This window comes from Anarhichas minor, unplaced genomic scaffold (assembly GCF_050575085.1).
Source record: "Anarhichas minor isolate MPS153535 unplaced genomic scaffold, ASM5057508v1 ptg000007l, whole genome shotgun sequence".
NCBI classification, from domain to species: Eukaryota; Metazoa; Chordata; class Actinopteri; order Perciformes; family Anarhichadidae; genus Anarhichas; species Anarhichas minor.
Window position 1 is genome coordinate 14,221,120 of NW_027466453.1, and position 14,553 is coordinate 14,235,672.

The 14,553-nt window shown below is 41.3% G+C and overlaps 1 protein-coding gene across 1 annotated transcript; it reads right to left on the reverse strand.

The window, feature by feature from the left end:
- Positions 1-684: 684 nt before the first annotated feature.
- Positions 685-9,080, reverse strand: sdr42e2 (short chain dehydrogenase/reductase family 42E, member 2). Its single transcript, XM_076080646.1, is given in 12 exon segments — positions 685-933; positions 2,794-2,867; positions 2,990-3,053; positions 3,477-3,542; positions 3,769-3,906; positions 5,183-5,265; positions 5,680-5,755; positions 6,196-6,314; positions 6,599-6,656; positions 7,464-7,559; positions 8,656-9,038; positions 9,041-9,080. Coding segments are annotated over 12 exon segments (1,446 nt in total).
- Between the last annotated feature and the right edge of the window lie 5,473 nt (positions 9,081-14,553).

Here is a 14,553-nt window from a genome sequence, read left to right on the forward strand (position 1 = left end):
CTGACTTTTCACAGCTTCGATACATTCAAGGTAACATGAGGTGTTTCAACCACGAGTTCTGATTACTGCTTAGTCTGCACTTTCTTTACTCCATGTAAGGAAAAAGTTGTTCTTGCCACTTTGCAAGTAGTTTTGTTACTTTTCCAGTAGCCATTTCCCTTAATAGATGACACGTACATTTTAGAGTTCACTGCGAGTTCACATCGAGGACACAAAGTTCAAATGAATATTTTTACCATTACAGTAGAGGGAAGAGGAAGTTTATTGAAGGCATTTATTGTTACTGCTTTATTTCTAAACATGTACAAAATGTTAATTAAATATTAACTCTAAAGATGTGTAAATCAAAACAAATATTTATCAGAGAACCTGGAAACATGCTTTAAATACAATCAATGACATTTTAATATGTGTTATACAGTCTAATTAACTTCAAACGGTAACCTAGAGAAATCAATAACATTCACACAACTGTAATACTTTTCAGCAGCCTGGTAGTTTCACCATTTAGAAAGCAGACACATATACCAACATCAAAAAGATGGGAGAAATTATTACATAACCTGATGTTCTGAAGACTTATATTTAGGGAATTTTTATTTCATAAATAAGTCACATGTGGCGAGAATACATCATCAAACATTTAATTGCCTGTCCATCCAATACTTTTACAGTGAGCATTGTTTAGTTGGAAGAGACCATGCAGGACAGCATCAGCAGCAGCAGGCTGAGGCCCAGCAGCAGCATGACGAGGAGGTGTCGGGGCAGCTGGGAGTTCCAGGAGACGCTGAAAAGAGCCGATCTGGAGCGAGGCTGTCTGGACTTTAGGTATTGCTCCACAGAGTCCACAAGGCTGTAGGGCTTCGGACAGTAGCCCAGCTCTCGACGGGCCTTGTCGATCTTGAAGGTGTGGCTCACAGCTATGCTCCTCACCTGCAGAGGAAGACATTTATGTCAAATGTAAGAATGTGTCATCAGGACGAAAAATCTCTCGAGACTCCAAACGCTGCGGCGGAGAAGTCCAGGCGAAAAGACCAAGTCAAAGGTCGTACTGTCAGGCTAATGGTTCACATTAACCTCAATTTGGCAATCTTGGTTTCACATTCTGATAGCCTGTGACTGATGGATGCCTCCGGTTACTGCATCTTCTTACCGCTCGGGGATAAGGTGTCTGCATGTGAAGTGACAGAAGAGTTCAAGCAGACGTCAGTGAGACAAGAACAGTTCCTAAAAACTGTTTCCCAATTTTTCAATCCTCCCACAGAGGTCTTTTTTCGCACATGACGTAAAACCGCTTCAATCAGCAAATGCCTTTTACAAAAGACCTCCTCTGTATGACTCATGCCAGTTTGTATTGATCTACCTGTATATCAGCATTGTTGGACACACTGCAACCACAAACTGCTGAGTCCTGCTCATCCTGCCTGACCTGACAATCATCCTGACTGTAATTATCTCCCTCTGATAGCTGTGACTTTTTTTTTTTTGCTTCAATTTCCCCTAACTTGAGACGAATCAGCATTAAAAAAGTGAATTAAGCTTAATGACCAGTTGAGTCCTGAACCTTCGTGCAGCTCTCTGCAGTGTTTCAATTGTAGTTGAGTTGACATTTGAAACGACATCTTCCTCCGTGTGGTTGCAGACCTGAAATTTATGGGAGAGGAAAAACACCTCTCGCACATAACCTGAGAGCTGGCCGGATCACTTGAGCCCAGGCGAGAGGCCGCGCGCCATAGCAACAGCCACTGCGCTGAGGTCACTTCCTGCAGACGTTATCGTGAACTTCCTGTTGTGACCCTCAGCAGTTTATGTTTTATTCACAGGACCATCATCGATCCCCGGGCCAGCAGCTGTCTGACAGAATGAGCTCCAGGTGCAGGCCCACGGGCTCAGCTTTCTGTCTCATCACACATTCACGCGGACCTTACAGGCCGTGACGGAGGCTCCTCAAGATGCACCGTAAAGGTCTCCCCTGGCAGGATTACTGCAAGCATCCCTCATCCTGATACGTTGTAATTCTTGTGTTTTGTTGTAACAGTACAGACCAGCGGATAGTACTAAAATACTTCTAGTGACTATGAGTACATTGGGACTTTGTTATTTGCCAATTTTTTGAATTTCTTAAAGGCTCTCTTTGGTTTTTCATAATTTATGCAGAAGAGATAGGATCAGACGAGGGAGGGGGAGAGCAAGGGTAGGAAAATACTCGTCCTAATGAAGTCTGTCGTCACTGTTGTGGGAGAGACTTAAACAAGAATGTACTCATGAGAGAGCAGGTAACCCATCTCCAACCAGGCGGCAACCTCCGGGTCTGAAAGGTGAAGCCAATGTGGAAGTGCCTTAAACTTGCATTCTATCTAATGGCCAGCAGGGGTCGACTCCTATGGATGCAAATAGTCAGACTGTATAGAAGTCAATGAGAAAATGACCCGACTTCTCACTTGATTTGTCACCTCAGTAAACATTGTAAACATGTGTTTATGGTCTCATTCGCTAGTTTGTATCTTCTCCAATACAGCATGATGTTCATTTAGTAAATTATGGTCAAATGTAGAGTAAAATAGATGATAAAGCAGGGCATGCTTCAGGGCGTGGCTAGCTTAAGTTCACCCACAGCTCCACAGTGTTGTAACTTTCACCACTCTAACATGTCATCCTGATCCAAGATGCACCTCACTTAGTTAATTCAGATCAGACAGATAAAAGAGCTTATTGAAGAAGCTGAGTGAAGTCTGAGAGAAAAAAATAAAAGTTTTAAAAGAGACAGAAAAGGTAGAAAAGAAGTATAATTACCTCACTTCTGGTAAAGAGCAGGGGTACTCCTATCACAGGTCTCAGAACTACATGCAAATACTCCACCAGGATGGCTGAAAATAGAAGAAAATATACAACAGACAGTTAGTGTAGCAACACGCCAAATAATTTGCCAAATGAAATATAAGGGATATTTAAAAGGTGTGCTAATTTTAGAGAAAGGGAGATGAGCTACCTGCTGAATAGACCAGTGAAACAGGCAGGTTTATCAACGGCCTGCTGTAGCCAAGCTTTTCAAACTGCAATGGTAACATGAAACACTTGTTTTGAGTTTTGACAAAATGCATTTCAATGTAAACTGCAAATATCCATAAAGGTTTAGAGGATTATGCAGGAGCTATTCTGATTTTTTTTTTTGCTGTCAGCAATTCCCACGAAAAGGCCAAAACTAACAACGTTCTAGTTTTCCTACTTCGTATGTAGCACTCAGCCTCAAGCCCATTCATTCCTATTTGTGGATGTGAATCTTTAAAAATCTTTTAATACTGTTGAGACAACATTGGAGCTTTACAGCACACACACACACACACATCTATCAAGCTTTGGCTTCACAGACAATACTTGTTAGTTTGATAAATTCATTGTTGGTTTTTGGTATTTTCATGAGATGTGTTGACAAAAACAAAAACATAGAATATCGCCCACCTTATCATTTAACTCACCAAAGGTGTCAACCACTCAAACAGATTGACGGAAACTCCATCATTAATGAAATAGGCCTGTCCACTCTGCAAAAGAACCAACAACAGTGGGATAACTGTACTTTATCTTTATTTAAACTGCATGCATTCATCCATTATCTGTAACAGCTTATCCTTTAAAGGGCCGTGAGCCGAAACCAGCCGTCAAGCTGCATCCTGAGGAACTAATTAACTTAAAATACGACCAATACTCAAGTTATCTGTCTGTCTGTCTTTCAGTCTGTCCGTCTATTGTCAGTCTGTCCTGACTCACAGCGACACAGCTCCTCTGCAGTGCGAGAGCCTCGGCTGCCAGCGTGTGGGCCTGCACCAGGTTATCTACATGCACCCAGTTCATCCTGGCCTCGCGGTCCCCAAACCTGAAACTGAACAACCGGCGCTCCACATTCACCTGAGTGTGAGAGAGAGAGAGACATTGTTTGGTGGCTAGTGTTACATCATTCCCTTTTACTCATTTGTGTTTTCTGGCCACGTGTGTGTTTATCTTTTGAAAACCACTGACATGCAAGAGTGAGAAATGAAGAGCATGACTAAGAGACAGTGCAGTTCAAAGCAATCAAGTCATTAACTTGGTGTGTTCAAGGCAGAGTTTGGCAACAGGCAAGAGCCAAGCAGAACATTTTGGGGAAAGAGGGCTGCCATAATAGAGTGCTTCAGGGATGACGTGTAGGCCAACACAGAAGTTGGCATCGCAATGATTCCCTTGACGAAAAGCCAAAAGGATTTTTCCCTTTACAATCAAACTGTTCTTTAATAATATATTTGAATGATGATGACTTCATTTTTACAGGCACTTGTGTCATTTTTCATGTATTTTGGGCTCCTGGCGTATTTATACTTTAAAAATTGACATAAAGCTGAGTGTGTGCAGAAAAAAAGGATACTTTGCATGTGGGGTATAAGGACAGTTTTAAAGGTGCAAAACTAAAACAAACATGCAAGTTGCCAAAAATGACCAAAACCAAAATCAACCTCGCTCCACACTCTTAGAAATAACCCTTGGAATATACAAAGATTGTTAGTAGAACCTCCTTGGTGGGTTCCTGTTAGCGCCCTCAAAAGGAGAAGAGGTTCTGGATAGGATCTCCAGAGAGAGTTCAGGGTGCACTTTCACAGAAGGTTATAGATTTAACCCCTTAGACTGGGATCTAGGTAGAACCTCCTGAAATGGTTCCACCAGGAATCTTTTAAAAAGTTTCTACTAGGAACCAAAAAGGGTTCTCCTATGAGGACAAGCCGAAGAACCCTATATTCTAGTTATAACCTTTATTTCTAAGAGCGCAGATTTAAAACTGTTTTCATATTAATAACTCAAACTTGTAGATAGCATAACTTATTGTATGCTAATGATTTATAATTATAATTGACTAGAGGATAAGGTTGAAGGCAACCAACAATATACAAGGCATAAAAAGTGAACTGTCTTGGCCACTCGGCCGAGAGTAAACCCAGAACATAAACACCATCCTGCCCTTCAGACTGTACTGCTGCTTCTGTAACTGGACGCCTGGAGAGCTCCATCAATAATGTAAACCCTTCAGGCAGGAACACATTCTGCCAGGGAGGCTTCACGTACTGCAAGATGTTTATTTTTTCCAGCGGCAACACAAAAACAAATGAATCTTTAACATATGACAATATGTTTTATGAATGCGTAGGTCTCTCACCATCACTCTGTGGAGGTGTCTCCTCTCCTCTGGTCCGTAGATGCCACAGGGCCGCAGGATGCAGGTCCGAAGCAGACCTCCACCTTCACATGAGAGGATTCAAACCTTCACTGAATATATGCATACTTAAACTTTGACCTGCAGTCTGTAATGACACAGCCCGTAGCTCTAAGCTTAATTGAATTTATAAGGTGACGGTCACTGATGGGGTGTCGGGTTACACTGAAGGAGGAAATGTGACGCTTCGCAACTGTTAATGTAAAGAATCTAGAGGAACTCGTAACCCATCAAAATGTATTAGAAAATTGTAAAATAGTCACGTGACTGCTGCACTACAAACTGGAACTATCCTGTCCAGCTCTAAATTCAAACTGGTGTTTCTCTTTCCCGCAAACATGTTTTTACACAGAAACCAAAAGTTAAGGTTCCAATCTCCTCTTTCTCTCTTTGATGTAATTCTGTGATTAAGCTGTCGACACTGATCGATCGTTTCGCACCTTTGAGGGAGCATCCGTTGGCAGAGAGGACCATCTGCTCTGCAATCGCTTTAGTCCTGGAGTAGTGGTCGATGTGCTGACACGGGCAGAAAAATATTGAAAATGTATTAGTGTTGGCGAATGTGTGGGACTGTCGAATGTGTACATCCCTTAATGTTGCAGCTGGAAGAGGTGGGGCTGATTGATTATTAGGTACATTACAGTAAAAACTGTAATGTAATGTAATCATTTATTAGTCGATTATGTTTTGTATCAATACTCTCAATTTACAGAGTAACTAAAGTTATCAACTAAATGTAGTGGAGTAAAAAGTACAATATTTTTATCTGACAAAAGTAAAATATATAAATATTATAGTATAACATAAATGCATTAAGTAGGATAAAATGGAAACACTCAAGTAATGTGCAGGTACCTGAATATTGCACTTATAGTAAATGTACTTAGTTACATTCCACCTGTGCAATAGTCAGTTTGATCAATTTGTTTGTTTGATTTTATCTTTTTTTCACTCACTTCGTCGGGAGGCACAAACGGCACTGAGGCCTCATCTCCCTCCTCAATTGGTTTCCCAGCAAACACCACATTGATTGTACTGGTGTACACCAGCCTGGGGATGCTCCGCTCCTTACACACTGAAAGAGAGCAGATCACACACATCAAACACACATTACACCAAAGACCACAGGGAGGTTTCATGGGTGTTTGCAGATTCATAATAAACTTAGTTTTTGGCCTCAGAATATCAAATTAAGCTTGGCAATAGCAGACATGAATGGCATCAAAACATTACAAATAGCTCTGCTCCAATATTTACTTAATTCTTTATATCTTTAATTATTAACATTCAGAACTCATCAATTCATCACGGTGTATGTGGGACTATGATTAATAAGATCATTGTTACATGAATCATTACCGTTTATGACGTTATTTGTCCCTCCAACATTGACTGACTCCACTTGCTCTTTCCTCAGCTGGCAGACAGAGAGAATAACAACAATAATAATAATAAAAATAAAGAAAGCACATCCCTTATTTACTCCTTCTGTGTCGTTCTTTTCAGTGACGTAAACCTGCTGATGTACACCTCAGTTTGGGTTATTAAATGATATCAGAAATCCCAATCACTATTGTTTTGTCATCATGGAAGAACCTCTGTCAGCACACACTTATTCTTACATCATGACTACTTGCTCTCTCATGCACTCTCTCAAGTGATGTCACTTGAGTCAGCGTCATTTGGGGATGAAGACTTCAAGCTTGAAGATGTAATAAATCTGGGGTTGAGGAGTAAGGAAGAAGTTAGAACTCTGTAGCGTCTCATCTCTGCTTGAGGCTCGATGCTACATTAGCCACTGCTAACATAACACACACAGAGCTTCGGCTGAATTGTCTGCGTACAAGTTGCATTGAGGGTAACGAGTTTGCCATGCATTCTTCCTTACGTGGAATAAAATAATGTTCATGTTATAGGAACACAATGCTAATTTGGTGGAGCACGCAATGGCTCTTTACTAAATATATCATTGTTAAATGATATATTGATATATTTATAAAGCGATCAATAACACAATTGTAAAACAAGGCTGTTAACTCATCAATGTGTTTCTCTCAGTGAAAGTTTCAATTTCTAAGAGAAAGGTTCAATGAATACAAATGTAATTCTTTATTTTACTTCATCACTCTATGAACTTCCTCACGGTACAGTCTCTGTTTCTCCAGCTTCTGTTTGAATGATTATGTGGCGAAAAGACGCACAAGAAGATATGAAGAGAAGTCACCTGTTCTGGTCCGGACATGCCGTAAGACGCCGTGTGGAATATACAGTCGACCCCTTCACACACCTTATAGAGGGAAGAATAGTCCCGGATGTCACTCTGTAAGAAAGCAATTAATCAATGCCAGCTCTGCGGAGGCTTATCTTAATTAGTTCTACTTCTTTTCAACCCTTTTACACTCTATCAGCACGAGCACATTTACTGTGTAAACGGACTGGATTTTGATAAATGGACATCATATAAAAAGCACTTCACAATAGCCTCTCATTCACACACACACACACACCAATGGCAGCAGGCTATCATGCGACGTGCTGGCCAATTTGGTGTTCGGTGTCCTGCCCGAGGGCACTTCAACACGTGGAGGCCAACCCTGCGATCAGTGGACAACCGGCTCTACCTCCTGAGCCCCTCGTGTATTCTCAACATCAGCAGTTTGACGAGAGAGCTTTGCAGGTTTAGAGTCAGAGTATGTGTGATCTATCCCATGAAAGGCCAGTTGTAATTAAGGTAAGTGTGCCATGAGGCCTGCAGGTGGAACCTGAATCATGTCTCCGCCCTCTCTTAAGTTAACCAATCAGCAGCTGGCGCTCTAAAGCGGATCACTCCCGTGTCTGTTTCCAGCTAGACTAACCGCGAGACACACTGACACTGGCTGAAGAAAGCAAATACTGGAGTCGGTTTTCAAGTAGGAGCAGTGTGGGTTATAAGGAAAACAGATTGTGTATGTTTTATGTAATGTAAACCCAAACCATATCCTAAAATATCTAATTATATATCCATTATTTACTGCAAGATGTCAGACAGACTTTGAATGCATTTATAGTTTTGTTTCTTTGCACAGGTTATTGCATTAAATGTGTATGTTAAGATAAAAAAAGATGTAATTTCAAAAAGAGAAAACTGTTTTCTTATTAGCTGTAATTAATATGTAGTTTTGAGATTGCTCATTGATAATTAATTTACATTTTTGTTAGATTCTGTTCCTTTTCATAAACTATGTGAAGTTGAAAGTAATTGACATTCCTGCCATATTGTGCATCATTCTGGTTAGTAGATCACAAGAAGTGGATTTTTAAAGCTTTCAGAAGTTATGAGTAAAACGCAGGGAAAATTGGAAAAATAGAGAAATATTAGTTGGTACAATAGCAGCATTTAAAACTAATTCTACAGGTGCTTCTTCGCTGTCCCATACCTGATAGAAGATGGCTCCATCAGGGGTATCACAGGGGAGCTTGTTCATGTCTAGAAGAACCACTGACATCCCCTGACTGGCCAGTTCTCTCCCCAGCCTGAACCCAAAGTATCCCCCTCCTCCTGTCACCACCACCTTCCCTGTGGAGACGCCTCGGGCCAGTGCTGCCTCCTCTCCCAGTCCGGACGCCGCACACTCCGGGTTGCTGCAGCCGGGCGCCGTGGCTCCGCTTACCCTGTGCCGGACGGCCACTGTCGGGCTGGAGGCAATGGCCGGGGCTGGGTGGTTGACCCACGGTTGGTGGGAGAGGTTGCGTATGTGGGGTCCACTAGCCTGCAGGCGGCAAAGGGGGACACTGTGGCAGGGAAGCTGCTTCACCTGAGAGATCCTCCAAGCTCACTCATGTTGGGACCGTACAGCTCCATGACTTTCCTGATGGGTGGAGGAGGGAAAATATTTATTATTCATTGTTTTAGTATCATAAAAGATAAGATTCCTGGCCCCATCCAGGAATTTACACACATTACCCCAAAGTTTAGCAAGACATATTCAATATATTTGGAAACTTTAGGATCTCCACTCGAATTAAAAATGTAGTTCTGTGGATTTAAGCAATGACTGCATGACATGAGTTTGTAAATATTTGATAATGACCTGATGGATACTTAGTTTATAAGCTCATATGCCACGACACACTCCTTACGAAATAAACACATGTACAATACTCATCAGTGAGCTATTACTCCATTGTACTTTAAGACAGTATATAGCCTACACATCCTGGAACTTCTGAACTTCGCCTACATGTCATAACAAGCAAAACTTCTACTGTATTTTTCTCCAAAATGACTCAGCTAATCTAACATTTAGCATACAAAGTGATGAATAAACGATACGTGGATCAGATTGCCATCACTTGTACGCTTTAAACTTTCGAAATACTCAACTACTCACATTAATTCACATACCTTAATAGTCCTTTCGACCTCTCACATCCATACCTGTGGCGGTTGGCTCATGAAACCAGTCTATACCTTCCCTTTCCTCTCGTGGTGCCTCCTGATGCGTCACATCTCTCACCTCTCTATCACCTGCACCGTTACCTCAGGACTCTCCTACCGTAATGTCTGGATGCAGCGCGCAGCCCAGGAGCGTCAGGTGGACAAGAAGCCACCTCTCAAGCTTACTTGAATTTAAAGCCCTGCTTCTTGGGAATACTAAATAGTTGCCAACTTTATTAACAGTTCGATTGTATATTCAGTATAATAAACTAATGCCACATAAACAACTGATAATATTCTGATATGAAACTATGAAACCTCTGGCCCGGCCCCGGCCGTTTATAATCAGTGACTTGTTAAAAAGTGGTGCTGTTAATTCTTATCCAAATAGACAATATAGACCAGTAAGTCAGAGTGAAAAAGATACTGAGCATTTTTAAATTAAAGGCTTGATTAGGCTACAGTGTAAGGCTAAACATCATGGGGCAAGAGGAAATACCGTAGTTTGTCTTCTTGAGCACAAGTCAAGCTACTTATTCAAACCGTATCCAAATACAATCATTCAATGACTCCACTATCCTCAGAACATTATGGCATCTAATAAAAAATTCTGTTTTTAGACAAATCTGTTGTGGAAGAAAACATAAGGTCATTAAAAGGAAGCTCTCTTTAACTAATGTATCTGCAACATGACAACGGGCCAAGTAATCCGCAGCGGTCACTTCCTGAGCACAGTGTGTTTGTTGAGCACAGAAATAGACGCTTCATGTTTTATGTAGCAGACAGACGACCAAACCTGAGCTGACAGTTTAAAGCACTGAATGAAATTAAAGAGCGGCAAAAAAAATCTGTAGCAGCTGCCAAATGACTGGAGCTCTTTGAGTATCGAAGCAATTTTCGAGATAAACTGCAATACATTTGTTTTGCTTGTTTTGTTTTTTTAAACGGGAAGTACATGATGTGTTGATTTAATTCCGATCCCAGATTGCATTTACCCTCATTTGGGTTAAATGGCAGCTCTTAGCACTGCTGTTGTGCGTCAGTAGAGATTGTTCTGTTTTTGTATTCATCCTCCCCATAAATATATCTGCAGAGGACAGGCATCACATTTAGTTACAATTTTACAAATCCACTTCAATGTTTACCTGAGGGTGAACATGGAGGGTGGTTGCTACACTTCAGCTTTAACCGCCATATGAGGCACCATGCAGAGCGGCGGCCGTGAGTGAGCCAGGGGGCACGCTCACGTGCACTAAAAGGCATGTACAGCCGGCCCGGCCATGAAAACAAAGCACAGAGAAGCTCATATTACAACACACACAGAGGGACAGTCTCTCCCATTCTCTGCCCAGGTAGACATTACTCCACTATATATTGATAGCAAATATTTGTGTAATGTGACGTACATTAAAGAAATTAGATACAGATTCCTGGTAACACTGATAAGGTTGAGCGATGCTGTGTCATCAGAAAACTTGATGTAAAAGTGACTTATGCTCCAATTTTATGTCTTTATTTTTGAGAATGAATGGATGATCTTACATTGTTTGGCCAATAACTATAACCAGTCTTAGTTAATATTCTGTGCTTGTGATTTTAAGTGTGTGGTTGGTTCTGGCTTCACTATAAAACTATAAAAACACTAAACAAATCCCTCCTAACCCACTGCCTTCTTTCTTCTGCTGCTCATTTGTTATTTCAGCACTCGGTGTGATAAAAGGATTGAGTTACTCTCTCATTAACTGCTGCAAAGAACACCCATGAATCACAGTCTGCAGGGAGCCATCACCTGGTCTGACCCAACCCGTCTAACCCGCTGCAGCGTGGAGGGGATGGAGTGCTGTGGTAGCACGGCAGACCTCTCTTGTCTACAACCTTGCCAAGCCCCCCCCCCCCGATGTGAACATCACTCGGAGGACTGGAAAGAGGATGGATCACTGTGATTAGCCGCAAGCTCCCAGTGTGGTGTGGAGGGCGCCCAGAGCTACTGCAATGATCAAAGGAGAGATGTGGAAGACAGAGAATTGTGCCAGATACAATGTTCAGTAGGGTTTCCTCTAATGAATATTTAAAATGCCAATAAGCTAATGACCATCATAAAAACTGTTTATATGAACTGAAGTTTCAGTTTTTAGTGAAACTTTGGATATAATTATTTTGTATACGAGCACATGCAGTGGTATTTCCCCCTACTCAGTGCTCCAGTGAAAGCGTTGCCACCTTGTGCCAGCTCGGTGACTAATACAGAATATTCTGAAAAAAAATATTATTAATTGTTTGGGTCTTGACATCAGCTATATATTGTACATCTGGGAGAAAAAAAATAGACAAAAAAGCACAAATTAGAGTCTTATTTTTCAGTCCTGGTTCTTAGACTTCAGTACACTTTGACTCTAGAACAAGAGAAACAAGAATACTCCCACAGATATGACCAATGGGCAGCAGGGGGCACCAAACAACAGCGTTTGAAACACTGCAGATTAGTTAGAGGTCAAAGATGGTTTTGTTCTCTCTTATTCCAGGTGAGCTGATCTAGAATCAGGGCACCATGATGAGTTAAAATGTTACGCTTGATCAGTTGCTCCTGGTCATCTTCAGTCCTCTGGTAGAAGAGATGGTTTTTCATGCTCTGATTCCGGATGTTTCTAAACCAAAAGGAGAGAACAGAGGTTCATGCTCCCATGGGCTTCTACGTTCTTTCATAAATCAAAGAAACAAAGGCTGACGATGACTCATTGAATTATAAAAAAAACTCTTATAAACTCACAAGAATGTACATTAATGTACAAAAGAAATAACAAAAGACAGAATTACACACTCCAAAATCCAGTGAAACCTTCAATGGGGATTCATGGCAGATGAGTAAAATCCAAAAAAATAAATCACTTTGAATGCAGCAAACTCACACCCACACTGGATGACAGGGCCTCAGTCCCTGATGGGTGGAAGGATTTTTGAGGTAAAGGAGCAATCCTTATTCACACAGCGTCATGCTGAAACCCAGCCTGTCAAAAAATAGAGAAAAGATACTAAAGAGATATAAGACAAACTCAAAATGTGCTCTTGAGGGAACTAACAAGAAAAGCAGAACGATGTGCCAAAATACCTTCACACATCACCAATAAATGGCCTAACGCTCAGTGTCACACTGTCAAAGGCAATGAAAAATGCCCCATAATTATGTTATCATGTTAAGTGCCTTTAAACTAGTCCAGTTACAAATGGAGCAATTACCCAACATCTTTGCTTTTAATACCCTTCAGTGAACATTATTGCAAAATTCTTTTGATGCTGGCAGGTACATTTTTTGGTTGAAATGAGTAATTGAAGAGGATTAGTCATCTCATTGGGAGCTCTGAGGTCACACTATGTATAACATCCCCGAGAAACACTCGTGTGATAAAGTGGGACACGGAGAGAAAGGAAGCTGCACAGTGAGAGGAGGATGAGAGGCAAGGCAGTGGACGAATGTGAACTTCACAGTGAGGTTAGAGCCAGCAGGTCGCCCAAAGCATTACAATTCAGACAGAATCAGCTCCAGTCTCTTAGAACCATTATGTCTCTACTAAATTTCATGACAATCCATCCACTAACATATTTCGGTCTGGACCCAAATGATGGACTGACCGACATTGCCATCCGTAGAGTCACGCCGCTATCATGGCTGAAAAAAGCATGAAGAAAAAGCAGCTTTACTCATTTACTCTGCTCTTTAACTGTTTACACAGACAAACACACACATACTCAGGCACAGCACTAAAGAGACACAAGAGATAAGTGTGGCTGAAGAGGGGCTTCGAGTTGCAGTAAAGATGTCAGTAGTGGCTATCATTTTACCAAAAGAGGAAGTACTTGAGGGGTAGCGAGCGGGATGTATTGATACAGGATCACCGATTCGCTGATAAAGGTTAATTAAATCCTTTAATAATAAAAAATAAAAGAGAGAGTTGGTGTTCTGCTCTCTTACCTGACCCACGAAATGTAATGAATATAAAAGAGCATATGGGCCGTCTACACTGCAAAAATGAGACCGGAGAAAAGAGAAGACAGAAAAGGAAGTGTTCCTCAGTGACCTACAGTCAACCTCAAACACAGGAAAGTAAATTACCATCAGCCACCAGCCAAACTCTTGATCGTGGGAGACGGGCAGCCAGCCAGAAATTATGACACTTCTTCTTTTTTTTTTTGAATACACTGAAAGCATACTCAGTACTCTAACAAGTACACTGAAGTTGCATTCAATTGAAACCAACTTCAGTTAATATATTTAAAGTTTTATCTAAATTGAAGTCTGAAATTGCCTCAAGGCTCCAAAAACACTGGATTCTACATTTCCCACAATGCAACTCAACAGTGTTCTTCTTATTTGGCTACAGTTCTCACTGTGCCTCCATATCAGGTGATTCTACTATATCAATTATATTATTCTTATTTGTCAGTTTGCCTTTATTAATCCCCAGCGTTAGCTTTTTACTCAATCCCTTACAACAATTAGTGGCACGTTTGTCTTTGCCAAAACTAGCTTTTGATGTCTGACCAAAACTGGTTAAATGATGTCAGTACAGCTGTTGGATTTTTAAAAGCTATAGCCTGTGATTTGGCCAGTGAATGAAGCTCGCTTGCTTCCAGCCTCGCTCTGAGAGATAAAAGGAGAAAGCTATTACGAGAAAGTGACAGAAAAGCCCAGGACGAAAGGACGAAACTGGAAGCTTGGGACGAAGATGATGGCGGCACTGCTCCTTCAAGGACAGATTTTAAAAAAACGAGGGGGGTGTAAAACTCCTGCTGGTGTACCAGAGACGGTTTTGTCCGACCGATAGGAGTCAAACAAAACAGTAGCTTAGTAACAGAGAATATGATGGATATTTTGTGAGACAGCAACAAGGATCCCATCATT